A 13,101-nucleotide genomic window follows, 5' to 3' on the forward strand; every position below is an offset into this window, starting at 1 on the left:
TGAACAGAACCTCCTAAGCAATCAAACCTAACAAATTTGACAAATACAGAATTAACTTATACATGGAATAAGCATATTGCAGAATGTTAAATACACACCAAACCTCCAAAAAGTCTAGATAGTGCAATATACGATGTGCAAAATCTCAAAACATACATTGTATACAATGTGTACCATATTAGCTATAGATATTCTCACTTTAACAAAGAATATGAGGGTTTAAAAGTCAAAACCTGTAATACACATAGAAAAGTCTAATACTGTTCAGGCGGACCCTAACCCTATAACATAATTATAAATCTTAATATTAAGCAATAATATGGGTTAAAATTTCTAAGTTACATGATTGTCCAAAGGGTAAAGTATATATGAAAAAATGAAGTCAAATGCCTGAATAGCGCAAGAGATTACAGAGTCCTAAACAGGTAAATGTGACATGCATAGGAGTGGCTCACAGAGAGCTAGGGAGCCCAGACTAGTTACCACAAATTCATGATATCATACTTAGAGTTGAGCCCATTTGGAATACGAGTGCCCATTGTGAAAATCCAATGGGCTTCTCTCAACTCCAGTATGCGATCTATGGAACCTCCCCTTTTAGGTCTGTGAACCCTTTCTATAGCACTCCAAGAAAAGGAAGAAAGGTTCCCACCATGGTAGACCCCGAAATGCTGGACTACAGGGGTACTCGATTTAACTGTAGTAAAAGAGGAAAGGTGTTCCCTAATCCTGGTGTTTACATCTCTGGAGGTGAGACCTATGTATTGAATTTTACATGAGGAGCAGTTAAGTACATAAATCACATTAGTACATGTGCAATTTAAGAGTGTTTTAATGTTAAATGTTTTCCCTGTGACATAACTTGTAAATGTACTTCCAGTGCGTACAAAGTCACACGGTTTGCATTTTCTGTGGCCGCATTTATGCATGCCCTGATGTCTGATCCACGCACAAGCATCATTAGTCTTAGTGGGCAACATAGTTGGAGATAGCTGGGAGCCCAGTGTGGGACCTTTCCTATATGCACACCTAACACCACTTTTAACCATTTCAATTAGTTTATCATCTGCATTGAGGATTTTAAAGTGCTTGCGTATAATGGAACAAATGTCATTGTATTGTCCACTGTGAGTGGTGACAAACGTCACTCCATCAAAGGGCTTAGAATCATTTATTTGTCTATCTACCAGAAGGCTATCTCTGGTTTTGGAGCTCACCAAATGTTTGGCCTTACAAATGGCTTTTTTTGGATATCTGCGTTGTTGAAGCCTAGATTCAAGGTCCCTGGCTAAAGTCTTGAAGTCGCTGTCATCTGAACAGTTTCTTTTTAATCTGATCATCTCCCCTTTAGCAATTGCTTCTGGGACATGTTTCGGATGGCAGCTAGTCCCAAATAGGACTGCATTCCCTGAGATGGGTTTCCTATAGGAAACTGTTTTAACTCTGCCATCTGGGAGCCCTATAAGGGTAAGATCTAAAAAATTAGCACTTATGTCATTAAATTCAAATGTAAATCTGAGATTCATGTCATTTGAATTTAGGGTTGAACAGAATTCTGAAGCTTGTTGTTGGGTTCCTGTCCATACAAAGATCAGATCGTCTATATATCTTCGATATGTAGATATATAGACACGGAAAGGGTTACTATCTCCAAAGATGTGGAAAAACTCCCAGAATCCTAGGAACAGATTAGCATAAGATGGGGCAAATTTAGCCCCCATCGCTGTTCCACACCTTTGGAGATAGTACACCCCCTCGAACACAAAAAAATTATGTGTAAGGAGGAACCCCACAACTTTCACAATGAAACAATTGAAATCTTCAGTGTAATTACCAAAGTTGTCCAAGAAAAAACAAATTGCCTTCAAACCTGTATCATGGGGTATACTGGAGTAGAGTGATACAGCATCCACAGTTAACCATCTGGATTGTGATGTCCAGACTACATCTTTCATTAACTGTAAAACATGTTTAGTATCTCGCAAATGCGAGGGTAATGAAATAACCATTGGCTGTAGGATGCTGTCCACCCACTCAGATAAATTGCACAGCAGGGAATCAACCCCACTTACAATTGGGCGACCTTTAACTTCAAAGAGGGACTTGTGGACCTTAGGAAAATGGTGGAAGGCAGGAATTTTCGGAAAATCAGGGACCAGGTATGCAAAGGTAGTTGGATCAATGAACCCTGATTCCACACCCTCATCCAAAAGATCCACAAGCTCCCTCCTGAAGACAGAGGTGGGGTCACCTTTAAGGATGGAATATTCCTCCCTATTGTTAAGTTGCCTTAATGCTTCAGCAACGTAGGTTTCACGGTCAAGAACAACAGTCATACCTCCTTTATCGGCTTTTCTTATGGTGATACTGGAGTTATCTTTTAACTCTTTGACTGCTGCTCTTTCCCTGAAACCTAGGTTGTTTTTAGGTCGTTTCTTGGACTGTTTGAGAGCAATAAGATCTTGTTCAACCCTGTTGTAAAAAGTTTCTATAACATTACCCCTAACCTGTATGGGGTAAAAGGTAGATTTTCCCTTCATCAGGGGGCCTCTATTAAGAGTGCCTTGCGTGTTATGAATAGATTCTGACTGTAATTGTTGCAAAGAGACTACATCACATGTTTGTGAGAAGGAGAGAGACTCATTATAAGTCGAAGTCCCCTGTTGTTCATTATCACTGGCTTCACTAGTTGATGAAAAATATTTTTTTAAGGTTATGTTTCTAGTAAATTTATTGAGATCCAATAAGGTTTTAAACACATCGAAGTCATTGGTAGGTGAAAAGTTGAGCCCCAGACTAAGTACTTTTAATTGATCAACAGTAAGCAATGTAGATGACAAGTTGATAACATTACTATATGTAGCATCTATTTGTACTTTGTGATTGATTTGACTTGTCTCAGCTGGTATCTCTGCTGTGCCTGTGAGTTGTGATAAGATTGTGTTTTGGACTTCCTCCCTCCCCCTTTGTGTGGGATCTGGTCCTGGGGAAAAACCTGTTCCATAAGACCTATATTTCCTGTTTGTGTAGCATTAACATGTGGACCTGGCTGGGATACAGGTATAGGATACATAGAATAGTTAGAATTCGTTTGGGGAGTTATATTATAGGGTGTCTCTACTATATGTGGTGGGGGAGTGATTATAGACCTCTGTGCAGGTAGTGAGTTGCTTTGTATCTCTCCTATGCACTGAGGTTCACTAGTATTAATACTGGTAGTTACACTTGATGTTTGAATGTTTGATATTTCATCACTACCATCTGTACTATACTCAGTATCACTTCCAGAGAACGTTACATTTCTATTGTTATTCGTCTGTCTGTGTCTGTTCCTACGTCCCCTTCCTCTCCCCCCGAATCTGGGCTGATTTTGTCTAAATGTAGATCTTTGTTTTTTACTCCATATATACACTGTATTATTAAGATAATCATTCTTATCTCTCAAAAATTTAGTGTGTTTCCTCTCCATGATATTTGATCTGCTAGTAGCTAAGATACCTCTAAGGATGTTGTCAAATTTGGCAAAATCAGATACTGTGCTGCGCAAATTAAGTTCTGCCTGTAACTCTGCAATTTCTGACTTAATTTTATCGAGTTGCTTAACTTTGTATTGTAACATAAGAAGCATCAGATTAAGTGAGCAATTGGATAATACTTTGTTCCATTCTTCCACAAAGTCTTTGTCATTACAGTCCACATCAAAGGTTGGAAATTTAAAAATACGTAGACCTCTGGGGATCATTTGTAATGATCGGTATTTCTCAATTGTCCAAATATCCCACTGGAGTTTGGATTCCTTAATCAGCAGATCTTCCATCATGTCAAAGAGTGAGCTAAGTGCTAGTACACTTTTGTCCTCAGAAAATATCACTTCACTACTAGCAGTCCCTTCATATCTTGCTGAATAGGGCATCAGAGAGTAAAATTGCTGTATAGGAGGGTGTATAGAGGTGTGAGCCATTTCGTCCATATTGCTGTGGGGAGCTTAAGACTTTACTTTGTGTGTGTAACGGGCGCTACTACTGAGTGTTGGTACTGCCAGTAAAGTACCCAAAATAATCAAACATACAAAAGAAGGAACTCAGTAGTGCTAAAACAAATGCGTGAGAAACCACTTAAGGTCAGCTAATAGTTAATAGTGCAGTGTATTCCAAACTGTATGACAGCTTAAGGAAACTTTTATAGGTAGCTGCATAGGCGAATTAGTCACGGTAAGTCCCCCACTGTTGCCCAAGCCTGCTTACTATACCGGACACTTTGGAATCTACGATGCACGGGTACCTTATACCATCTCCGAGTGCTCGTTTCTTCACCGGCTCAGTTGCTTGGCGTCCTCGTGGGTCTGCAGATGTACAGCGTCTCTCCTCTTCGATGAGCGCTAGATCCTATTGGCTAGTCAAAGCGTCAATCAACGGTAACCAATCCGTGGAAAGTACCGATGCTGAAGAATCACCAGTCACTATTAGCTGCACGCACACACCTCCCCACAGCTTAACAGCTTAACAGTCCAGGATACACTGGCAAAATGTAGGAATATAGAAAAGCGGTAGTCCTGGAGAGTATAATTAAAACGTCTTTATTTCAAACTCAGATTAAAAACGAATGGCAATCACAAGTAAAAGCATACCAGGTGTGGCACTGTATGGCTTACGCGTTTCGGCTGAGAGCCGTAGTCATAGCCTATAGTGCTATGTGACACACCTCTCTAAATACTCATACCTAAAATCCTATTGGTTAAAAGTTTGAACACACCTGTTGATTACATACTCTATACAAAGAAAACCAATATGAACAGAACCTCCTAAGCAATCAAACCTAACAAATTTGACAAATACAGAATTAACTTATACATGGAATAAGCATATTGCAGAATGTTAAATACACAATATAAGGCATACATACAATACGGAATAATGTAACACGTTAGCGTTATTGGAATACAGACAGCATGTGACATAACATTATAATTGACAACATGTATTCCTAAATTAAAGAGAAAAAGAAAAGAACATGATAAGCAGTTATTATGCCTAGTACTCTAAAATCACCTCCAAAATGAATAATGAGGCCACCTCTATGCTATAAAAAACAGGCTAGTGGAGGTAGATACCAACACAGGAGACCACTTTTGGATCTCTAATGAAAAACAAACCTTATTTTCTATTTTTACTGTAATAACTGACAACTGCTACACTCAATGATTTTAGATAACTTTAAAACCAATTAGCTGAAATGTCACTTAGGGCGTAGCTGAAGGTATAATTGATAACTGTAAGAGGTCAAGGTAGGAGTACTACTAGACAAAATAGGGCTATGTATGAAATTCAAAACACAGTACATATTAACGTTGTAACCTCTTCCGTCCCCCACACAATCTACTATCTTAGTCTGTGTGATTACTATCATCTCACTGTCATATAGTACATGCTTAATATACTATATATGCATTTGCATCAAACAATCACTATGAATAGCAAGTAATTAAAACTGCTTCTGTCCCTGACGTACCTTACTTATCTTAGACAATTATGGTTGCATTACTGTCATATAAGATGCGCTAATTTATAACAATATGAGAGTAAGGTCAGTCAGCCTGATATATGGGGAGAAGATTACTATGCAATTTATTGGCAAATATAAAACCATATGAGATTAAGTCCATTCAGCCTGGTATATGGGGAGAAGGAATAAAAAGAGTTGCATTTTCTAACATGTTGCTCCTAGAAATAACGCAACAAAATTGCATTAGGTGGAATATATGTAGAGAGGATCTTGAAACCCGGAAATCTGTTTTACTCACATGAGGTATATAGGGCAACATATGGCAAAAAGGACTCTTTAAACTAAGTCTAATGCAGCAAACATTCTAAAACTAAGGGTTCAGATATTAGTCTAAATTCAATGAATTACCCCTGATAACTGTGAATATCTAGCGTGAAAACAACCATCAGACCGCCCAGCTTAATTATATGAAAACAGTTCAAAATGCAAGACTTACATAAGCTCTATAAAAACGTTTTTAGCAAGAATAAACTCTAAAATAAATCCAAACTAATTATTATAAACAGAACAGAGATTTAGGCAGAATACATACACGTTATTAGAGTGTCTCAGGCAAGAGCCAGTCCTGTGTAAAGGAGACTTGTATAATGTCTACCATCTACTAGTTGTCGATGCTAAACAGAAATTATGGAAGGGTTAGTTAATTAGCCAACTCCGGTTTTGAGGCCCCTTGGCACAGAAAATCGTGGGCAATCTATAGCTTGGAAGAGGCTGTGTGGCTCATCTAGTGGGGACAGTTTAGGTCTAATGCAAATCCCAATGTAATGGACAGCTTTCAAAATGTCAGATTGTGATGTCAGTAATACGCTGTTTGCGCTACTAATGCTAGGAAAAGAGAGCTGGTTAGGCTGTACCGCTCGCTAGCGCATCGGCGCTGTCACAGTTGTCGGCATGTCCTCTAGTTCATCCTCATTATGGTAGAGCTGTTCTGAGGTCTGGTCGACAATTTTAAGTGAAACAAGTGGGGGAGGTACGCTCACATCTACAAACGGAGCATCGCCATCAGGTCTTACAGGCGGGTGTAGGCCGGCAATCGGATCTAAGTGCACATTGTGATCAGCCCCACAGACAGCCCCCAGCTCCGAGGTCTGGACACCAGCAAACCTCCCAGAACGCAATCCCACAGACGCCACTGTTGATGGCTGCCCAAGCCTCAGGTAATGATCGTCCAGTAGTGGAAGGATCCTCTCCTCAGATAATGGGTCCCCAATAGGGCCATGGGTTATTCCCTTCATTGTACAGATCCGCTCTGTCTGAGTCAGCTCCTCTTCTGCTACCATACCATCCGATATCCTCTCACTAGTAGGGAAAAAGATTTGAGAGAGCTGCTGTTCGAGTGTAGAGAAGTGACTCTGAATTGCTTGCTGAAGCGACATCTCCCATCTGTCTAGTGCATCCATAGTTTAGCTGCGCACTTTACCTCTTAATAATAGTGGTTGATTTGTCCCGAAGTGCTTTTTCAGTATGTTATGAGCAGTGATATGGCCAGAGATAATCCCTCTGGTTCAGTAACCCAGAATCATAGATCCGGGGGGGGGGGGGGGGGGGTGGTATATACACGACAGCCTCAACAACATGTGTAGTATCACGGGAGAGGCCTCTTGACCTTGTGGCAAAACACTATGAAGATATCTGAGGAACAGGTCCGCTGTCTGTCAGATAGTCCCAGGCTCCACTTAAATGACTTAAGGTAGTATAAAATTGCAAAATAATAAGATAAAGTTGGAAAATAACTATAAAGGGATCAAGTAAGTCCAGGAGCTCTCTTCCAACACGTCCTGTTGCAACAGCTATCAGCTCCGCCCCCCGGCAGCAGTTTTTTTAACAATGTAATACATCAGCAAGAGCACTAGATGGCAGCACTATTTTCTGTCATGTAGGACTTCAGGCATGTGCACGCTGCCTATCTAGATATCTCTTCAACAAAGAAAAACACAAGAACGAAGCAAATATGATAATAGATGTAAATTGGAAACTTTTTTAAACATTTTATTCTCTATCTGAATCGTGAAGGATGCATTTTGGGTTTCAGTTCCCTTTAAGGAAAACTGATTGACCCCCTTTCTTGCCATGTGACAAATCCTGTTCTCACACATAGACGTACGTTTATATTATTCTGTGTCTAATTTTAGGTCGTCCCTCACCTGCCCGCACTGCCACAAGCAGAGTGATACATTTGACCCATTCCTGTGTGTGTCATTGCCCATCCCTCTGCGCCAAACCAGGTAAGTGGCATAGAATGGTGCCTATAAATCGCTCTCTTGTCTTGTTGTGTCCTTTCTTTTTAATTCATACCCAGATCACTGCAACTTATTATCATCTCTGCTGGTTTTCTGACCCTGGGGTTAATTCCAATACATTGGATTCAGCATTTCCAGTGCCTGAAGGTGCACAAAAAAATCCCAAATTTCAAAAGAAATCCAAACTTACAGACACTTGAAATAGCTTTTAACACTGGATGGTCCAGGTAATTTAAATGATCATTAAATGCAGTAGACTATTCTAATCAGCAAACACATCATAAAAACACAACACCATAATGCTAACTTTTAAATAAAAAAAGCAGTAGATTTTCTTTATGACAAAGTTTAAATTCCCCATATCACATGACAGTCAGCAGCCAACCACAGACTCTGAACTCTTGCACATGCTCAGTACGATATCTTTACCTATGTGTTTTGACTCTGTGTCAGAGGTTAAACACATAGGTATAAACATGCAATATTGCTCTAACACATTAAAGCATTTTCTTTGTGTCCCTTTAAATATATATAAATGATACAGGTAGAACAAGAAATCCTCTCTTTAGTAATATAATATATCTAAACATGTGCAGATGAAGGTGTCAGCTAGTGGATAACGTAGCTGTACTGTCTGGCACACTAGCAGCACAGGCTGTAATTAGTGCAGGTGAGGGGGCAGTGCAGACGATTGTGGTGTCATGTCTGAGAGTCCCACACACTGAAGATTAACTCCCTGAATCACTAGCTGGGATCTGCTGAGCAGAGATGCACATGATGCAGTGTATATATATATATATATATATATATGTTATCTCTGTACACGTGTTATCTATATGTGTCTGTACTGTGTATGTATCTGCATTAGTACATCTGTCATCATATCTGTACATGTGTCATGTGTATGAATATGTTAGTGTGTATGTGTCTGTACTGTGTATGTATCTGCATTAGTACATATGTCATCATATCTGTGTGTCTGTGTCATGTATGTGTCAGTAAGTATATTTGTGTTTCTGTGTGTCTGTGTCATGTACAGTATGTGCCAGTAAATATGTGTTTCTGTGTGTGTCATGTATGTGACAGTGAATATGTTTGTTTCTGTGTGTGTGTGTCATGTATGTATCAGTGAATATATTTGTGTTTCTGTGTCTGTGTCATGTATGTGTCAGTAAATATATTTGTTTCTGTGTGTCTGTGTCATGTATGTGTCAGTATATATATTTGTGTTTCTGTGTGTGTATCATGTATGTGTCAGTAAATATATTTGTGTTTGTGTGTCTCTGTCATGTATGTGTCAGTAAATATATTTGTGTTTCTGTGTGTGTGGCATGTATTTGTCAGTAAATATATTTCTGTGTATGTGTGTCATGTATGTGTCAGTAAATGTATTTGTGTTTCTGTGTGTGTGTGTCAGTAAATGTATTTGTGTTTCTGTGTGTGTTTCATGTATGTGTCAGTAAATATATCTGTGTTTCTGTGTGTCTGTGTCATGTATGTGTCAGTAAATATATTTGTGTTTCTGTGTGTGTGTCATGTATGTGTCAGTAAATATATTTGTGTTTCTGTGTGTGTGTCATGTATGTGTCAGTAAATATATTTGTGTTTGTGTGTCTCTGTCATGTATGTGTCAGTAAATATATTTGTGTTTCTGTGTGTGTGTGTGTGTGTGTGGCATGTATTTGTCAGTAAATATATTTCTGTGTATGTGTGTCATGTATGTGTCAGTAAATGTATTTGTGTTTCTGTGTGTGTGTGTCAGTAAATGTATTTGTGTTTCTGTGTGTGTTTCATGTATGTGTCAGTAAATATATCTGTGTTTCTGTGTGTCTGTGTCATGTATGTGTCAGTAAATATATTTGTGTTTCTGTGTGTGTGTGTCAGTAAATATGTTTGTGTGTCTGTGTCAGTAAATATATCTGTGTTTCTGTGTGTCTGTGTCATGTATGTGTCAGTAAATATATTTGTGTGTGTGTGTGTGTCATGTATGTGTCAGTAAATGTATTTGTGTTTCTGTGTGGCTGTGTCATGTATGTGCCAGTAAATATATCTGTGTTTCTGTGTGGCTGTGTCAGTAAATATATTTGTGTTTCTGTGTGTCTGTGTCAGTAAATATATTTGTGTTTCTGTGTGTCTGTGTCAGTAAATATAGCTGTGTTTCTGTGTGTCTGTGTCAGTAAATATATTTGTGTTTATGTGTGTCTGTGTCAGTAAATATTTTTGTGTTTCTGTGTGGCTGTGTCATGTATGTGTCAGTAAATATATTTGTGTTTCTGTTTGTGTGTGTCATGTATGTGTCAGTAAATATATTTGTGTTTCTGTGTGTCTGTGTCAGTAAATATATTTGTGTTTCTGTGTGGCTGTCATGTATGTCTCAGTAAGTATATTCATCTTTCAGTGTCTGTGTCACTGGCTTAAAGAGACACTGTACCCAATTTTTTTCTTTTGTGATTCAGATAGAGCATGACATTTTAAGCAACTTTCTAATTTACTCCTATTATCAAATTTTCTTCATTCTCTTGGAATCTTTATTTGAAATGCAAGAATGTAAGTTTAGATGCCGGCCCATTTTTGGTGAACAACCTAAGTTGTCCTTGCTGATTGGTGGATAAATTCATCCACCAATCAAAAACTGCTGTCCAGAGTCTGAACCAAGAAAAAAGCTTAGATGCCTTCTTTTTCATATAAAGATAGCAAGAGAATGAAGAAAAATTGATAATATGAGTAAATTAGAAAGTTGCTTAAAATTGCATGCTCTATCTGAATCACAAAAGAAACATTTTTGGTTCAGTGTCCCTTTAAATTTACTAAGGTTGCTAAAGCCACTCACTGATCTGAACTCTGCTCATTCACCATAAAGGGCCAATATCTGGTCTGGTTTATTATTTGCATTGTGTTGCTAACCTCCTGTATAAGGGATGAGATATTCTTGTGTTGAGAGCAGCTGGATTTTAGTTTGGCACCTGTTTGATTATACTCCAGCGTACCTCACTCACCTCTTGCAAGTACCTCTCCCGTGATGGCATCTTGTACCCTTATAAGTTGTGGGCACCATTAAATGCCCGTTAGTGTTCTGTGACATCTGTGTAGTGTTTTTACCCTCAGTGTCATGTTGTCCTCAGGGCCCTGAACGTCATATTGGTCTTCCAGTCCAAACAGCAGCGCTTCCTTCGAGTTGGTCTTGCGGTTCCTCTTTTTGGTACCGTGGCAGCATTGCGGCAGATGGTGGCAGACAAGGGCAAAATACCACCAGAACAGGTACGTATAATAAAGGGGGCCCTTTCTCTGTGTATCTGCATATACATCAATAACAATTATACACTATATAGCACCTACAGTATCTGTAGCGCAGTACTAGTTTTGTGTGACCCTTGATACAAATGTTATTAGTCTAATTAACCCATTGTTACATAAATAAAAACATACTTATAGCAAAGATGTTGCTGTTTATTTGTGGCCCAGGTGATCCTGGCTGATTTGTACTCCAGTGGATTCCAGCGCTCATTTTCCAATGACGAAGACTTGAACACCATTGCAGAGGGGGATCAAGTCTATGCCTTTCAGGTTCCTCTGTCATTACCTAAAGCTGGGAGCTCCTCTCGCTCTTCAGGTAAGCTATACCTGGTCTCTGAGACCCACCTGACCTTTCTGGTCTCCCTACTGATGCCCCCATAGCTCAGAACCTCCAGATGCCTAAGTAAAAAAGCTGGCGCTAAAGAAAGAGATATAAACTAATGGTTTGTTCTTATGGAGCGCAGGAGGATGCATCACTAATAATGCAACACAACACTGCAGAATGGTGCTCTGGTTGTGTAATTCACACAGATATATTTAGTGTCTAATAAGTGCTCTTAAGCTTTAAAAATGATCTGACAGTTAAGGGGTTACAGCCTCTAGATGTCCCTTAAATGAACCTACTACACATCCCTGCTTTACTCCCGCGGCCCTTGTGACAGGAGTGGGCTGACCTCCCGGGGCCCTTGTGACAGGAGTGGGCTGACCTCCCGGGGCCCTTGTGACAGGAGTGGGCTGACCTCCCGGGGCCCTTGTGACAGGAGTGGGCTGACCTCCCGGGGCCCTTGTGACAGGAGTGGGCTGACCTCCCAGGGCCCTTGTGACAGGAGTGGGCTGACCTCCCGGGGGCCCTTGTGACAGGAGTGGGCTGACTTCCCGGGGCCCTTGTGACAGGAGTGGGCTGACCTCCCGGGGCCCTTGTGCCAGGAGTGGGCTGACCTCCCGGGGCCCTTGTGCCAGGAGTGGGCTGACTTCCCGGGGCCCTTGTGACAGGAGTGGGCTGACCTCCCGGGGCCCTTGTGACAGGAGTGGGCTGACCTCCCGGGGCCCTTGTGCCAGAAGTGGGCTGACCTCCCGGGGCCCTTGTGACAGTAGTGGGCTGACCTCCCGGGGGCCTTGTGACAGGAGTGGGCTGACCTTCCGGGGCCCTTGTGACAGGAGTGGGCTGACCTCCCGGGGGCCTTGTGAGAGGAGTGGGCTGAGCCCCCAACACCACCCCAACCACGCCCCCAAAATTTAGAAACATATGGTTGAAAAACAATAAACCATGGAATAACTGAAAGCTCCTCGCACTGGGAAGCACAAATATTACACTTGTTGTGCTGTGCTACTGAATTGGGAAAAGAAAAACTTGCTTGTGTATGTTCTGGGGCAGGGGTTTGTGTTATTGATTAGTTTCAGATCTCTTGTAGCACTTAAAGGGACAGTAGCACTTTTACACCTATTTTGGATTTTTAAATAGCTGATTTAGCTTGTGGTATACCAACCTATACTGCAAACTTTGATACTGGAGTCTCAGCTATTGAAAAGCCTAACGGCTAGATTTAGAGTTTTGCGGCCAAAGGGGTGCGTTAGCTACACGTGTTTCCCCCCCCCCGCACCTTTTAAATAACGCTGGTATTGAAAGTTCTCTGAAGGGACCGCCACTTCAACTCTCAATACCAGCGTTGCTTACGGTAGCGGCCAGCTAGGAATACGTGCTCGTGCACAATTCCCCCATAGGAAACAATGGGGCAGTTTGGGATGAAAAAAAACCTAACACCTGCAAAAAAGCAGCGTTAAGCTCCCAACGCAGCCCCATTGTTTCCTATGGGGAAACACTCTCTAAGTCTGCACCTAACACCCTAACATAAACCCCCGAGTCTAAACACCCCTAACCTTACACTTATTAACCCCTAATCTGCCGTCCCCGCTATAGCTGACACCTGCATTATATTATTAACCCCTAATCTTCCACTCCGTACACCGCCGCAACCTACATTATACCTATGTACCCCTAATCTGC

At 40.7% G+C, this 13,101-nt stretch overlaps 1 protein-coding gene across 1 annotated transcript in view; it reads left to right on the plus strand.

Annotated features, from left to right (window-relative positions):
• The window catches only part of USP43 (ubiquitin specific peptidase 43), a 267,432-nt gene that overhangs the window by 171,183 nt on the left and 83,148 nt on the right, over positions 1-13,101 (plus strand). The window contains exons 5-7 of the mRNA XM_053710091.1: positions 7,661-7,787; positions 10,925-11,060; positions 11,265-11,412. Coding sequence (XP_053566066.1) covers positions 7,661-7,787; positions 10,925-11,060; positions 11,265-11,412 — 411 coding nt within the window. The remainder of the gene's footprint in view (positions 1-7,660; positions 7,788-10,924; positions 11,061-11,264; positions 11,413-13,101) is intronic.

Source organism: Bombina bombina, chromosome 1 (genome assembly GCF_027579735.1).
Source record: "Bombina bombina isolate aBomBom1 chromosome 1, aBomBom1.pri, whole genome shotgun sequence".
In the NCBI taxonomy this organism is placed as follows: Eukaryota; Metazoa; Chordata; class Amphibia; order Anura; family Bombinatoridae; genus Bombina; species Bombina bombina.